General features: G+C 49.2%; 1 protein-coding gene across 1 annotated transcript in view; it reads right to left on the bottom strand.

Moving 5' to 3' along the window:
* Positions 1-2,898: 2,898 nt before the first annotated feature.
* LOC102379888 (hydroperoxide isomerase ALOXE3) overlaps positions 2,899-16,427 on the bottom strand; it is a 45,497-nt gene continuing 31,968 nt past the window's right edge. Inside the window, exons 4-13 of the mRNA XM_014526958.1 lie at positions 13,045-13,148; positions 12,197-12,369; positions 9,665-9,808; positions 8,766-8,969; positions 7,998-8,084; positions 6,104-6,273; positions 5,816-5,937; positions 4,451-4,551; positions 3,421-3,591; positions 2,899-3,078 (exon numbers count right to left, since the gene is read on the bottom strand). Of these exons, the coding sequence (XP_014382444.1) occupies positions 2,899-3,078; positions 3,421-3,591; positions 4,451-4,551; positions 5,816-5,937; positions 6,104-6,273; positions 7,998-8,084; positions 8,766-8,969; positions 9,665-9,808; positions 12,197-12,369; positions 13,045-13,148 (1,456 nt within the window). The remainder of the gene's footprint in view (positions 3,079-3,420; positions 3,592-4,450; positions 4,552-5,815; positions 5,938-6,103; positions 6,274-7,997; positions 8,085-8,765; positions 8,970-9,664; positions 9,809-12,196; positions 12,370-13,044; positions 13,149-16,427) is intronic.

Genomic DNA, 16,427 nt, shown 5'->3' with positions numbered 1-16,427 from the left:
GAATCAGTCAGCTAGATATGACCGTTCACGTAGGTTCTTTACCTGCATACAGGACCTTCACTTAACACAGCAGGTATGTGGTCCCACTAGGGGAAATGCCTTACTGGACTTGGGGTTTGCTACAGGGGATGACCTGGTGCGAGATCTGTGGACACAGGATAACCTAGAGGATAGCGACCACCAATTGTTAGAATTCACTATCCAGTGAAACGTGGGAAGGATAACCAGTAGGGCAGAAGTGCTGGACTTCAGGAAGGCTAACTCCAATGAGCTCAGGCAATTAGTAAGTGGGGCACTGAAGGTCAAGAGCATTGGTGAGATAGAAGTCCAGGAACAGTGGTCACTCCTCAAGGGAACAATCCTTCAGGCACAAAAAGGGACAATTCCAATGCACATAAAAGGGGGCCAAAGGGTCAATAAACCCTCTTGGCTGAACAGAGAAATCCAGGAAAACCTAGTGGTGAAAAAAGAGGCAAACAGACTATGGAATGAAGGGGTAGCCATCAAGAATGAGTATACCTACTTGGCTCGCACTTGCAGGAAGTTGGTTAGGAAGGCCAAAGTAGCAATGGAGCACAGGCTGGCAACAAAAATTAAAGACAACAAAAAGTCCTTCTTCTGGTATATAGGTGACAGATAAGAGGGATGAAGCTGAGCTCTTCAACGAGTTTTTTTACCTCTGTATTCCTGAACACGGATCGAGACAAATGTTCCAATTGGACTATATATGCAGGCACGGGAGGGATACCAACCCACCAACAGTTAGCACCAACCTAGTGAAGGGACATTTGGAGGGGCTGGATGTGTTCAAGACCACAGGCCCAGATGATCTTCATCCAAGGGTGCTGAAGGAATTGGCTAATGCCATAGCAGAACCACTGGCAGGCCTGTTTGTGCACTCATGGCAGTGCTGGACAATGTCTTCGTCAGTGACCTGGATGAGGGCAAGGATAGCACTCTGTCCAAATTCATGGACAACACCAAATTATGGGGCAAAGTAAACACATGAGTGGGCAAGGAACGGATTCAGGCAGATTTGGACAGGTTAGTAAAGTCAGCAGAGCAGCCTAGGATGCAGTTTAACAAAGAGAAGTGCAAGGTACAGCACTAATGGAGAGGGAATCTCCAACACACTTACAGGCTGGGATATGACTTCCTAAGCAGCACAGCAGTGGAAAGGGGTCTTGGGGTCATAGTGGACTCCAAGATGAACATGAGTCGTCAATGCGATGAAGTGATCAGTAAAGCTAACTGCACTCTATCATGCATAAGCAGGTGCATCACAAATTGTTTGGGAGGTGCTACTTCCCCTCTATGCGGCATTGGTAAGGCCACAGCTGGAGTACTGTGTTCAGTTTTGGGTGCCGCACTTCAAGAGGGATGTGGAAAACCTTGAGAAGGTCCAGAGGAGGGCTACTTGGATGGTTATGGACCTGCAGGGTCCTACAAGGAGAGATTGAGGGACCTGGATCTCTTCAGCCTCTGTAAGAGAAGGCTGAGAGGGGATGTAGTGGCTGTCTACAAATTTGTCAGGGGTGGGCAGCAAGGAATAGGAGATGCTTTGTTTACCAGGGCACCCCATGGCGTTACTAGGAACAATGGCCACAAACTGACAGAGAGCAGATTTAGATTAGACATCAGGAAGAACTTCCTTATGGTAAGGGTTTCCATCATCTGGAATGGGCTTCCAAGGTAGGTGATGCTCTCCCCTACCCTGGAAGTCTTTAAAAGGAGATGGGACAAGCACCTGGCTGTGGTCACCTTACCCCAGCACTCTTTTCTGCCTAGGGCAGGGGGTCAGACTCGATGATCTACTAAGGTCCCTTCCAACCCTAAACATCTATGAAATCTTCTAAACCTATGGTAGCTTAGGTTGCATACACACATATTAATGTTCTGACAGTTAAGCCAACTTCACTTTTTAAAATCAATTTAACTGTCAGAGCACACGCACATATGTGGAGCAAAGTCAACTTAAATGTGGCGCAAGATAATATACCTCCAAAGTGCATTATCTTGTATCACAATAGTGAAATCGACTTTGCTCACAAGATGACTGCCACCATGTCAAGGAGCTGTATGTGTGTATGCCCCAATGTTGCTTAAGACAACTTATAGATTTCATAGATTTCATAGACATTAGGGCTGGAAGGGACCTCGGAAGATCATCAAATCCAGCCCCCTGCCCAAAGGGCAGGAAGTCAGTTGGGGTCATAGGATCCCAGCAAGATAAGCATCCAGTTTGCTCTTGAAGGTGTTCAATGTGGGCGCTTGAACCACCTCCGGTGGCAGGCTGTTCCAGACCTTGGGGGCTCGGACAGTAAAGAAATTCTTCCTTATGTCCAGCCTGAAACTGTCTTGTAGTAGTTTGTGACGACCGTTCAACCTAGTCGTCATCCCTTGGGGCGCTCTGGTGAACAAACGTTCCCCCAGATACTAGTGGTAACTTAGTTAAGTTACCTTATTTTAAGTCAAATTAGTATATGTGTATGCACCCTTAGTGACTCCAATGAAAAAAGAAATCAAGTTCTATGCCCCCCTGCTCCACCCAACCACCTACACCCCTGTGGTAAGTTGCCTTAGGCCAGAGGTTGGTTCTGCACATATCAGCTGGGCTCTCCTGACTACAGACCTCCTAGGAGGATACATCAGAGGATGAGGAATCTGCAACAGAAACGAAGTCACCCTGGGGAAAAATAACAGAGCAGACAAAGCAAGACCACTTGCATGGTCTGGGGCAGGGCAGTATGTAGAACTGATAAAAAAGGTGAGAGAACAAGGTGGGGAGGAAGCATAGGACTCATCCAAGTGTTTGCCCTGGAGTGTGGGGAGTACTTTGCAGGGAAGCAACCCTGACAGTCAGCCATGGGGGAACAGCAGCAACAGCATATGGAGGGGTCAGACGGCAGCACTGTTCTCGATATTGGGCGGGTCCAGGTATGTGTATGGAAGATCCAGGCCCTTGTTCCTCTCTGCAATCTCCTGAGAAAGTTTGGCCAAGCGCCACTGGAACTCCATGATCAGCTGCTTCGGCTCCTGCTCTGTGAAGTGCTCATCGGGGTATGTGCCCAGGGATCTCTGGAAGGGAATGGGACAACCAGTAAATGAAGGCAGAGGCGGCAGACTCACTGAGCATGGGGTTAGCTCGAGGAGCGCATTCTCATCAAGATCGATAGATTTACACCTGCTGGAAACTTGGCTCCACTGACTCCAGAAGAGTGGTGTCTAAGTCACATCAGCTGGCCCTTGATCCTTGATACCAGCTAGGGATTTGAGCTACTCTTTATGTCTAGATGGCCTCTGAAATGAATTGCAGAAGGAATTTCCTCTCCCCTGCCCCCAACACAGCACTGTGGGATTGAGGGCCAGAAATCTCTGGCCCTCCTGTTGGTGACCCAGTCCCATGATCCCAGATCTCACCATATCCAGGTTCTCATTGCGCAGGACCCACAGAACAGACAGGACAAGGCTGGTGCTGTTCATTGCCGGAATGGTGTCCAGAAACTCCTGCAGGGTCACTGGGTCTTTGGTCCGAGGTGGTGGCTTCCTCATGGTGGATGGGAAGTTGGGCATGAAAGTACCCATTTCAAACTGCAGTGCCGGAGAGAGAAGGCCAGGAGGTTATACCCCCACCCCCCCACCCCACCAGCAAGCTGGCAAGGGAGGATTCAGGAGTCCTAGGAGAGAGCTATGAACCAAGGTCACCTCTCTCCTGCCCCTGGAAGCCCTCTTCTTGCCACCTGCTTCACCCCTGATCTATTAGGCATCATAAAGGATTCCTCCTGGGAGACTCGGACCTAGGGAGACCTTCCTTCTCTCAGATCCCGCACTGTCCTCTTCATTATCTTTCCTTCCCTCTGTCTGTAACTGAGTTTTCCTGGTCTGTGAAATGGGAGCTAATATATTTCCCTGCCATGGGCTTTGCTGATTTAAATTGTGATACCTCTGAAATGGGGGAAGGTACCTTTCAGTGTCTGCATATACTGGGATCTGATCTCAGGCAGGGTGTGTTGGATTAGGTGTAGTGGTGGGCCTAGATCTTGGCTGGGGCTAAAGAAATCTAAAAGAAAAGGGGCATTTCCCTTGCAAATGCATACTGTCTTGCTTTCTTTATCTAGATCTGTAACCCAAGACCCCGGGCTCTGCTCTAAGCGCTAGGCTCCAGGAGGTCGAATAGAACCCAGGAATCCTGCCTCCTCAACCTCTGGCTGTATCAGGTTGGGTGTTGCACATGTTGTGCCAGCATAAAACTGCCCCTCCCAGCACCACACCTTTCAGACCCCAACCCCAATGCTAAAACCCAACGCAGCACTGCACCAAGACACTGGACTTGCGCAATGGGGCTGGTGATGCAGTGGAAGGAGCAGCAGACAACTAGAAAGGGAAGGAAGAGTGAAGAGCACAGTCCCCAACCCAGCCTCTTGCTCAGCATATGGCTGACCTCACTCACCTGCCCACTGTTGACTGCGGCATGGTAGGCAGAGCAAGTGTAGATGACCATGGTCATGAACTTGGTCAACTCTGCCTTTGTCTTCAGGGAGGAGGGGATGCCTGCCAGGAAAACAGGTTTAGGGTTGGACACAGAGGAGCTCCCCTTCCACCAGTCTGTTCAGGAAACACTCCCACCAGGAGGAGGCCCCCCTCCATGCCATCAAGCCCTCTCCATCTTCCCACTCCTCTTGCAAACCTTTCCCACCAGAAGTGCTCCCCTACCTTGCCACCTTTCCCACACACCATGATCAGGGAGGGAGTCACTCATATTTGCACACAGATATTATGACGGGGTGACAGCAAAATCACTGAAATAAGTGGGGTTGCCAGTGTTACCCTGGAGTCACTAGGATCACTTCAGGGGGTGCCAGGATGTGTTCCACCACAGCTGATCCCCTTCACTAGGCAACACACATGTTGCCTATTGTCCTGTTGGGGAGTCTGGGACAACCCTCACCCCTTGTTGCTGTGCAGTGTGTGTCCCTATATTCCTACTTACAGGCACTCTGATCCCAGGAGCAGGTCGGTCTGAATCATAATGATGAGTGTATGAGAGATGGTGGATGGTGGGGCTGGACTCAATGATCTGTAAGGTCCCTTCCAGCCCCTAGCAACTATGAAACTATGTCTGTGTATTTTCTGCTGGATGGAGCTGCTCTAGGTCAAGTTGCATAATTGACAATATCCCAACTAACCAGTCAATAGTTTGGAGGCACATGCTTTAGCTTCTCTTATATTTCTCTAAGTAAAATAAAAGCCCCAAGAGCCACCCTGGGTGTACCAGTCATATCTGGGAATCTTTGGGGCATGTCTCCGTAGTGGAGAAAGCTAGGTAGGTTCTCCTAGACCTGATTTTGCCTGGGACTTCTCAGGGCACACAGGACTGGGCTCCTCAAGACTCAGGAACACCTTCCTGGGCCAGCTGGATAGTGTGGGATGCTCCAGGCTGCCCACACTCTCCTGCCATAAAGCAAATAAATGTGAAAGCAGCACATATTATTGCTACTTTTTGTCCTGGCCACAAACAAAGGTATTCGTGACATGACAAAGGGCACAGACATCTCTTTGCTTTTGCTTTGTGTTGCCATAAAAATTGTTACAGTGACACAAAGACAACATCTGTTTCCAGCCTATGATCCTGAAAGTTTCATCGCTGGGTTACATACACCTTCTGGCCTGCACATCCCCAAATGCCTAGTCATCTGAGACTGCATCTAGAGTCCTGGCTCTGGGGCAGGGGGCTCAGCTCTGCCTTGCTGGTGGGACCCTGAAGGCAGCACTCAAGGTCACTTGCCATGTGTGAGGACCTGCCTCCATTTCTTACCTGAGGACTGTCTGCCCAGGAAGCCTTTAGTGAAGACCTCACCAACCCAGGCCTGTAGCTCATGGTCTTCCTGCACCAGCGTGTCACTAGGGTAGTAGTATCCAATGATACCAGAGACAAAGCTGGGGAGAAACAAGGGGCTGGGTCAGTCAGGACCCCAAGGCTCATGGGGTGGGGCAGAGGGGGGTGGAATAATCCACTGAATGCCTGATGTCCCCTACCCCAGCACTGACAGTCCTATCTATCCCCTTTCCCCTCCACATACACAGCACTCCCTCCTTCTCTCACCTCTCCACAGCCTCCCAGATCTTCAGTGCATCATCTCTGAAATAGTAGTTCTTGAGGTTCTCAACCCCACGGGCCTTAAGGTTATCAGGGAGGCACAGCGTGGTGTAAGAAATACTCTTCAGAGCCTTACTCAAGACCTCGACCAGCCCCACACGCCCTGTTGCTATGGCCTGTGAAACAGAGCACATGCCCCCAAAAGTCAGGTCGTCATTGCCCTATCTCAGAGGGAAAAGGGTTGGGTGATGGTGGGGTGTGGGGAGAGCAAAGTGTTGAAAGTTTAATGCACATTAGCCCAATTTAAATTGCATTAAAGGCTCATGTCTACACATGTACACACAATGCACCTTAAAAATGGCAATTTAAAGTTATTCATGCCTAAATCTGATACCTGCATAAAGCAGGTATTAAATTAATGCTCAAATAGCTAAATCATATTAGTGAAGGCATAGACGTGCTAATGTGCATTAACGCAGTGTGTGTCGATTGACTTAGGACTATAGTCCCAAGTCAGTTCGCACACTTGCTTAAAGGTTAATAGTGCATGCACCTAAATTGCCTTAATGTGCATTAGGATAACGTGCATTAAGTTTAGCAGCGCGTAAAAGCAAGCGTAGGCATGCCCTGTTAATGGCATGGTATTCATGAAGAAAAACATGGCATAAATGTAAAAAGTCCAAAGACAAAGGGGGAAACTGGGGAGGGGGAAGGGGAGGTGAGGAAGAAAGTGACAGGGAAAAGAAAGAGATGTGGGGCAGGAAGCAGGCAGGATTTAGCCTCCAAGTGGTCCCGATTATTGGAGTTGGCCTCACTGCAATGGCCTAAGTACCCCTAGTTTAGCGCATGGGGGTAGGTGCCTGGATATAAGAAGCACCTGATCTTTCAGTATCCCTGAGGTTACTCAACAGAACACATGAAGCTCTACTATCAAGCCATGACTGCCCATATCCCAGTTGACCCCTAACATGAATAAGGAAGAACTATAAAAATGATAAACAAAACAAAAAAGCTAAGAAAGTAGAACAAAACCCTGGGAGGAACATGAAAAAGGAGAAAATGGAAAACAAAAACCAGCAGAGATGTAACGGGGCAGTGGAGCACTTGGGGCAATGGTAACTCCTGATTGGCAAGTGCTGTCAATGTGGCCACAGTAGCAGCCGTGGCTTTTCCACCTTTCTCTAAGCTGGCACCTGGAGTTGCTGCCCTGGTTGCCCCATCTGAATCACACTACTGAGAATCAGCAAAAAGGAAGAGGAAATGAGCTGAAGCAGCAGGAGAAAAAAGTGGCAGGGAAATAAGGAAAGAATAGAGCAGATAAAAATTAACCCCCAAAAAACTGCCCTGAAGAAATGCCAAAAGGTTGCCAAGAGCAGGTCTTTTTCATTCAAAAACGTAGATAACTTTTTCAATGTAAATTTTCTATCCAAATGCCACGAGCCTTCCAGCCAGGCCCGTTCACACGGTTTGGGCCATTCGCATAAGGTGATTCACTTGCTTTTCAGGCAACACAAGCCCACTTTGAAGAGGCAAATCTTCCTTGCACATGATCAGCTGAGCGGTCTGCCTCTCCCTGTTGGGAGCAAAGCTGCAGAGTGGAGCTACTGAATGATAGCGAGGCTCTATGGGTGGAGTTTGGGATGGGTTTTAATTAACTCTGAATTAAAACAGAGTTAGTTATTTCCTCCTCTGTCTGGTCAAGTTAGTGGAGAGCCCACTGGACTATAAGCAAGCAGGACACCTGAATTTTCTACCCAGCTTTGCCACTAGCTGGCTAGGTGACCTTGGGGAAGTCACTTTCCCTTTCTGTGCCTCAGTTCCTCCATGTGTTAATGAGGAGAGGAGCATTGAAACCTACAAACAGAGACATTGGGACAATGGTCGAAGGGTCCCTTCTTACCAGATCAAACACACCTCTTGGGCTGAGGAGAAGGGTCCTGGCCTGGATGGTAATGTGGATGCTGTAGCGCATGTGAGGGGTCAGGAGCTGGAAAAAAGAAGGTGAGAGGGGAAGGCTGTGGGGCAAAGGAAATGATCCTTTCTCCCTGCCATAATGACTAGGTGGAGAGCATGGACCATCCTCTCTGATTCATGGATATATGTGAACAGCTGACACTTCTGGAATTCTTTCTCTTTCTCCCCCCACTCTCTCTAACACAAACGCATGTGCACACATGTGTACACACACACACCTGGAAATCTCTAACACTCACAAAGCTGTGTTGAGCTGAGTACATCCAGAACACACACATGTATATACAGCTGAGTCCTCAGGGCAAGCCCCATGTGGACATACGTGGATAGGTACATGAGACCCTTGGAGACACTCACACTTATGGGGACATTGGAAGGATGAGCACAGGTGTGTACATCTGAGATATTCCTTCACATTTAGATACAACTGGGACACCTGTCCCTCTCCTCCCTCAATGAGCACATCTGGAGACAACCCACATCTGGGACACAGCATGCAGGGAACACACACAGTTGGCCATGCTTAGTCCACATGCTGAACATCCACCTCCAGGGCTGGGCTGAAATGCCCCATGTCAGGGAGCATCCCCATCTGGGCAAAGTGCCTAACAGAGAATGACCCCCACCTGGAGGCAGCCCACAGATGCCCCAGGAGGACCCAGGATTGCTGGCCCCTCCCATGCCCAGACCTCACCTTGTACAGTGGATGGCACATGGGCAGAAGTCGCAGCGTAGCCACGGCAAAGACTTCAGGGATGAGGTGGCCACAGAGGAGGTGGGTCACGCCTTCATGGACATGGAACTCAGCGTTTCTCACCCAGGTCTTGGCCAGAGTCCAGAGCCACTCAGGGTCACTGGGCAGGAAGATGGGGCTGTCGGGGCCTGGGTGTTGGCTTAGCTGGAGGTAGGGGGAAGGTAGAGAAGAGAAGTTTGCTGCTGTGCCGAGATCCCTCGAACCAGGAAGGACATTGCACCCTGATGGATCATGGGAATCACCATGAAAATGAGCCTGTCCTTGCAGCTAGCTTTAAAAGTGGTGAAAACTTCTGCTTCTGGTTAGGCCAAAAGGCCTGGTGTGTCTTCTTCCCCTTCCCAAATCCTGGATCCAACCTACACGGCCATGCAGCCCAGTGTCCCTCTCTTCTCCTATTCTGGCTTTGGACCCATGGATCCATCTGGCCTGTTCTCCTGCCCCTAATCCTACATTAGACCTACAGCCACATACATCCCCCAGGTCAGGCCAATGGGTTGCTCAAGCCTAAATCCCTCCTTCATATTCAGCAAAGTATATGTAAGTTGTATATCAGGAAAAACTTCTTCACTGTTAAAGCACTGAAGCCATGGAATAGACTGCTTAGGAACGGTGTGGAGTCTCCATCACTGGAGGTGTTCAAGAAGAGATTGGACAGCCTCTGGTTGGGGATGACATAGGCATAACTACTAGGGGCTTTTCAGGTTCTGGGCTTTTCGGGTTCCCCCCTCCCACCCTTTCTACTGAATAGAATCATAGAAAATTCCTTGGAGACTTGTCCAAGTGGGGAGGCTCAAGGATGGAGGTTCATGTGCACAACGGAGCACAGAAAAACTCATCACCTGGATGGCTAAGGGAATGACCTCCCCACTGGGTTTCTGGTGTAGCAGGCACAAAGGTGCGGCGATGTACTGCTGCTGTTCATTCACTTTAGTGGTGCTGATGCCCTCCAAGATCTTGTAGTTGGCAAGGTAGATGGTCCCATTCTGAAAAGCAGAGAAAGGCAAAGTCAGTGCCCCACCCATCTGCACCATGAGGTTCCTCACAACAGGATCTCAGCAGTACACAGCATTGCGTAGGGCAGAGGTGGGCAATTTTGGGGGCTGGAGGGCCACGTAAGGAGTTTTGGTGAGCTGTCATGGGCTGGGGGCGGGTAATTGATCCTATGCAACCTGTCCACCTCGCACCCACCAGCAGGGGCAGTGGACAGAGCAGGTGGGCAGGCAGGATCTCCCTGGAGACCAGCTGGGACCCCTTGCAGGCAGGGCACCCTTGGCTGGGTGGTTGGGATGGAGCCATGGGCCAGAAGCAGGACAAGTGGGCAGGGCCCAGATCAGAGGGCAGTGACAGCATGGGGCTGGGGCCCAGGGCAAAGCCATAACCCAGGGCAGAGCACATCCCTGTGGTGGGTGCCAGTTCCACAAGCAGGGACATATGGGGAGCAGATCGCAGATCTGCCCTGAGCCCCAGACCTCCTCTGTCACCATCTGTGATCCTGGCCCCACCTTCCTGTCTTGCTGCCAAATGCCACTTCCCACCCATCCGCAGCCCCATCCCACCTGTCTGGCTCAGCACACCCTGTCAATAGGGATCCCGAGGGAGTCCATGGAGACCCCACCTGCCTGTTCCCTTCAGCACTCTTGGCAGTGGGTGTACAGAAAACCGGCAGTGGCAGCTGGGTAAAATGTCCTGCCACCACAGGGGCAGCAGGGAAGTTGTGTCTGGCCACCATGCCCCCACTCCCCACACCACCATATGCCCAGGAGAGGCAGGACCAGTCACTTGCACCACAGCCTGGGCTGCCCCCCCATGCCTGGGCTAGGTGGGGCTGAGTGACCAGCTGCAGATCAGATTTTTTCCCTTGGTTGGCTAAATCTGGCTTAGGGACCCCTCCCCAGAGCTGTGGTGCAGCTACTTCTGGAAATCCTGGCCCAATGCTGAGAGGAAGCAACCTCTAGGGAGTGGACAGGTGTTTATCCAGGGATCCCATTCCTGGTGCTGAGATGGAGCTGAGGACATGGTGGCTGTTTAAACAGGACTCCTTCATGTCATTTGGAAATGAAGCTGCTGCTGGGGTCAGGGCAGCTGTTCAAGCAGTCATAGAAATGGATGTATTTGTGACTTTACCATATTTTCTTGCCAACCACACACCTCTTATAAAACTCGTGCTTTGGTTTTCAAGGCAGAATGTAGAGGGGGGTGGGGGGAAGATTTTTCCAGGGTCATAGCCGCCTGTGTGACATAGAGAAAGTCCTCCTGGAAACACAGTGTCCAGGAAGCATTCTATCCCAGGAGACAGCATGGGTGAGGTAGCAGGGCCCCAGACCTTTGCCAGGGCAGTGTCAGGACTGTTAGGTCTTTACTGTAAATAGTTCTTTGTATAAGTTGTTTCCACACCACAAACCACATCAAGACACTATGGACATGCCCTGAGCCAGCTCATTTGCTGCTTCAGGCACAAGCTACAGGACTCAGCCAATAGCTACTACAACTGACTTAGCAGCTGTGAAAGGATTATCATTGGCTTTGGCCCTTCTATCTGCAGGACTGGAGAAACATGGGAGCCATTTGGGCAACCATTAGAACAGAGCATCTCCATGCTTCTATTCCAGTGAAGAAAAATCATCTCTATCCTTGGAGGTTTTTAAGACCCAGCAAGACAAAGCCTTGGCTGGGATGATATAGTTGGGCATGGTCCTACTTTGAGCAGGGGGTTGGACTAGATGTGACCTCCTGAGGTCCCTTCCAACCCTAATTTTCTATGATTCTGTCTTAAAAGAGAAGATGGGACTTGAACCCAGGCTTGCAGGGACAAAACCTCCACCTTGGCATAGACAAACCAAGCAAATCAAATCCAGCTGCCATATGGATTTTCAAGGAGGAAGACATGACAAGGATGGGACTTGAATCCATGCATGAAGAGCACAATGTGTCTTATAAGACACCCCTTCATGCACACACTTTTGGAGGGATAATTTTGTGGAGGGAGGTACATGTGGTCATGAGTAAATACCAGGTATGTGTTTATTCTGACATCCTTCACTTAGTGCTGAGAAATAGCCACTTCTTAGGTAGGGTTCCCTCACCCATCACTGAGGTGTAGCCACTTCTTGGTGTGGGGCCTGGTGGAGAACACTTAGACCACAGCTGTATTCCAAATAATTTAGGGTAGGGTGCAAAAGGCCAAGGTCTCACCAAGAAGCATTAAGGTCAGTAGGACAGGATCAGCAGTGCAGGCAGGCTGCCATCCCCAGAAGCAGCCAAGCATAAGCAGAAAGGTGAGGCTGGGAAGGGTCCTCTTCTCAAAGGGCAATCTTCCTCAGAAGTGAGTGGAGTACCAGCCAGGAGTTGAGTGGCAGAAGGTCCTCTTTTACCTGAAGTTCCTTGGAGAGGTTTGTGGCCTTCCCCAGGGATATGGCCACCATCTCCTGGGTCACTGGGAAGTTCTCTGGGAGTTTTGTACATTTCTGGATCACTATGGGGTTCACCCCATTCAGAAACTGGTACCCAAAGAAAGCATCTTCCTTCCAGTGCTTGGCCACATACTCTGTGGACACAGACACATGACAATCTTTAAGTAACAACCCATTGCTCTACCACAGTAGAAAATCTTGGAGTTTAGAGGAGACTGCAGGACTCCTGGCTTCTATCCCTGGTGCTGGGAAGGGTGTGAGGTCTAGTGCAGGGTCAGCAATGTTTTTGAGCAAAGTACCCAAAAATCCCACAATCTCAATTTGTAAGATGGTGTGCCAAAGGCAGACAGCAGGGGAGCTGAGTAGGGCCCGATTCATATTGTGGCAGCTCAGCCTCAGCCCCTTCCCCGCCATCTGCCCTAAGGTGTGCATGCAAGCAAAATGCCATCATGTGCCACACTCTGGCACCCATGCCAGCATTTGCCTACCACTGGTCTAGTGGGTTAGACCAGAGGGAAGGTGATGATTCAGCTCACTTCTCCCTCCCTTTTAACACTGGTACCATGCATCAATGGCCACCCAGCCTCAAGCTGCAGTCCTGAAAATAAGCCCAGGCTGAAGCTAGCATGGTGAACAAGGTACATGGAGGGCTGCAGTGAGATAAGCAAAAGGCCCAGGTCCCTGGCAGTAAGAACTGAAAGAAGTGGATGGTCAAAGATTTCCCAGAAGACCCCCCCTGCACAGCTGTGGGGACCTTGCTCTGGGCATGACTCTCAGCCACCCACTGGGGTCTGTGGGGTGGCACCTACCAGAGACGTTGTTCTGATAGAAACTAAAAATCTTCTGGATGTCCTCTAGCTTCTTCCAAGAGTACGGACACTCCAGGTAGCCCTTCAACTTGGACTCAAATGCCCTGTAGAACAGGACACCAGTTCAGAACCCCTGTGACACTATGTCAATACATGCATCATCTGTTCATCCATCCCCACAATCTCCCATCTATTCTGTCTTTTCCCATAAATCTTCTTTAGCTCTATCTCCAGCTAGCTGGCTAATTAGCTAGGCTCATATGAGCCTCTCTAACTACAGCAAAACCTTTATTTTTTTGGCAAATCCACTCTTTTCATGGGAGAAAGTTTGATCCAATAATTTCCATCATCTCTTACTCAAAGTCACTTGTTTGAGGGGCTTAGAAGGGGATACAATTTAGAGGATCTTGGGGGGGAAAGCCCTTTAACATGGAATAAGACCCACGTGCACAGGAAAGTCATAGTCAAAGGGCTTGTCTACCTGCCACCCGACGGCATTGCCAGAAGATTGAGGGAAATGGTTCTTCCCCTCTATTCAGCACTGGTGAGGCCACAACTAGAGTCCTGTGGACATTTTTGGGAACCCCACCACAGAAAGGATGTAGACAACTTGGAGAGTCCAGTAGAGGGCAAGAAAAATGGTTGGGAGGCTGGGGCACGTGACTTATGAGGAGAGGCTGAAGGAACTGGGCTTTAGTCTGAAGAAGAAAAGACTGAGAGGGGATTTAATAGCAGGCTTCAACTCTAGAAAGTACAACAGAGGATGGAGCTAGACTGTTCTCAGTGGTGGCAGATGACAGAATGAGGAACAATAGTCTCAAGTTGCAGCAAGGGAAGTTGAGGTTAAATATTAGGAAGAACTTTCCCACTAGGAGGGTAGTAAAACACTGGAATAGGTTACCCAGAGAGGTTGTGAACTCTCCATACTTGGAGGTTGTTTTGAGATGTGTCTAGATAGATCTAGTTGGGGCTGGTCTTGCAGTGGGTTGGATGAGATGACCTCCTGAGGTCCCTTCCAACCCTCATTTTCTATGATTCTATGATATATACACTGCATTTTCTCCCACACAACATTCCCTGGAATAAGATACATACCTTGTTTTTGAAAGGCAAAATGAAGCAGGGGGGGTAAAGATCTTTCCTTGGTGTAAGTAACTAAGTAACAGCAGCAAGGTGACCAGTCAGCACCTGATTATTGTTTTTCTCCCCACTGGATCCTTGAAGACTTTACTTCCACTTACCATATTTCTCACATATAATGAGCACTCCAATTCCTAGCAGCCGGTATTTGGAAAAGAAGTGAGTGTTGTATGCAAGAAAATATGGTATGCATTGCTCTCCATGGATGCTTGCAAATTTTACTTTCACTTTTGCCCAGTAAGCAGCAGATACTGCTCTTACCATATTTTTCAAATATAATGATTACGCCAATTCCCAGTGGCTGCTATGCGGGGAAAAAGTGAGTGTTGTATGCAAGAAAATGTGGTATGCATGGCAACTGGAAGACGTCACCCACGTCCTGACACTTACGCTGCACCTCCACGCGCATAGAAAGCAGCAGCCTTGGGAAATGAGTATTGGAGATTGAACTCAGTTGTCATAATACTGTCAACGTTGGCGCACCATGGTATCCCAGGGCTGTACTCTTTCCACCTGCCCGAGGAGGAAAAGGAAAGGATAATTAAAGCTGAACCTTAATTCTGCCTAGAAACTGTCCTAGGTACTCAGAATGCGATGTTTCCACCCAGTCCCCTCAGCCATGCCCATGTAAGGGAAGGGGCACCACCTCCTGAATACCATTCGGAGTCTCAGCAAGGCAGAAAGAGCAATAAGGCCTTCCAGTAAAGGTAGATCCCAAAACTATTTTGGCAAGACAAGGGATGTTTGGAGGACAGAACCTCTACCTTGGTATAGACAAAGCAAGTAAATCAAATCCAGTCGCCATATGGACTTGAGAGAAGAAACACATGGTAAGGATGAGACTTGAACCCATGCACAAAGAACACATTGTACTAACAGTCTGCTACCTTAATTCAACAGCTATCAAACTTCTTATACTGAGTACAGCTCTCATTAGACTCCAGGTGTTTCTCAGAAAATCCCAGCTCTTAGCTTTCATTCATTTTTTGACTATGGAAAAATAAGAGAGCAATTCTTCTGTTGCAAAGAACCCACAAGTCAAAACATTTTTGACACTGTGGATTGTAGGAATTCCCTTGGGATCCTGATACTTCAGACAGTTTAATGCCCTGAAATGATGTGGACAGACTGGAGAGGATGTGGACAAATTGAAAAGAGTCCAGTGGAGGGCAGTGAAAATGGTTTGGGGGCTGGGGCACAAGATTTATGAGGAAAGACTGAGGGAACTGGGCTTGTCTAGTCCAGAGAAGAGAAGACTGAGTGGGGATTTAATAGCAGCCTTCAACTACCTGAAGCAGGGTTCCAAACAGGATGGAGCTGGACTGTTCTCAGTGGGGGCAGGTGACAGAACAAGGAGCAATGGGCTCAAGTTGCAGCAAGGGAGGTTTAGGTTAGATATTGGGAAGAATTTTCTCATAAGGAGGGTAGTAAAACACTGGAACAGGTTACCCAGAGATATTGTAGACTCTCCATCCTTGGAGGTTTTTAAGACCCAGCTAGACAAAACCTTGGCTGGGATGATCTAGTTGGGGCTGGTCCTGCTTGGAGCAGGCGGTTGGACTAGATGTGACCTCCTGAGGTTCCTTCCAAACCTAATTTTCTATGATTCTATGATTTTTCTATTATTCTAAATGTGCCAGAGCCACTTGTCTAGTGAAAGGAACGAGGAAGGGCATTTAACCTATGCCCTTGGATGGCAAAAAGGAATTGTATTCCAAGTACGGTGCTTGTCAGGACGGCAGAGAGAAGGGGCTGCAGGGAAGAAGGTTGATGTGAAAGGAGGGGGAGAAGCTCAGAACGCAGGAGTAACAATGCTGCCCGAGTCTACAGAGAGCCAGAGATGCACGTGACAGTCCTCTAAAGCAGTGGCTCTCAACCCTGGAGTGCCGCGAGACCCTTGCCAGTGGATTGTGGCCACAGATGCTGCTGCCACCACTCCCACAGTAAGGTGAAAATACCCTGCATGCCTCTGCTTCTAGGAAGCATGTGTGGAGCCAGACCAGGAGATGGCTGCAAGCACAGAGGGTTCTCCTGCCTGGATTAGGTTTATCTATAAGTAGTGGTGGGTGAAGGGGGTTAAATAGAGAAACCTAAGGACCCTGCCACACCTCCAAATTAAAACTGTATAGAAACCATCCAAAAAGCTGTTACATATTTTCTGGCACTACCTTCCATAGATTCATAGATGTTAGGGTCAGAAGGGACCTCAATAGATCATCGAGTCCGACCCCCTGCATAAGCAG

The sequence above is a fragment of the Alligator sinensis genome, unplaced genomic scaffold, assembly GCF_000455745.1.
Source record: "Alligator sinensis unplaced genomic scaffold, ASM45574v1 scaffold1500_1, whole genome shotgun sequence".
NCBI lineage: Eukaryota > Metazoa > Chordata > Crocodylia > Alligatoridae > Alligator > Alligator sinensis.
The sequence above is the reverse complement of the archived record's forward strand: the minus strand, read 5'-3'. Positions and strand labels throughout refer to the sequence as shown.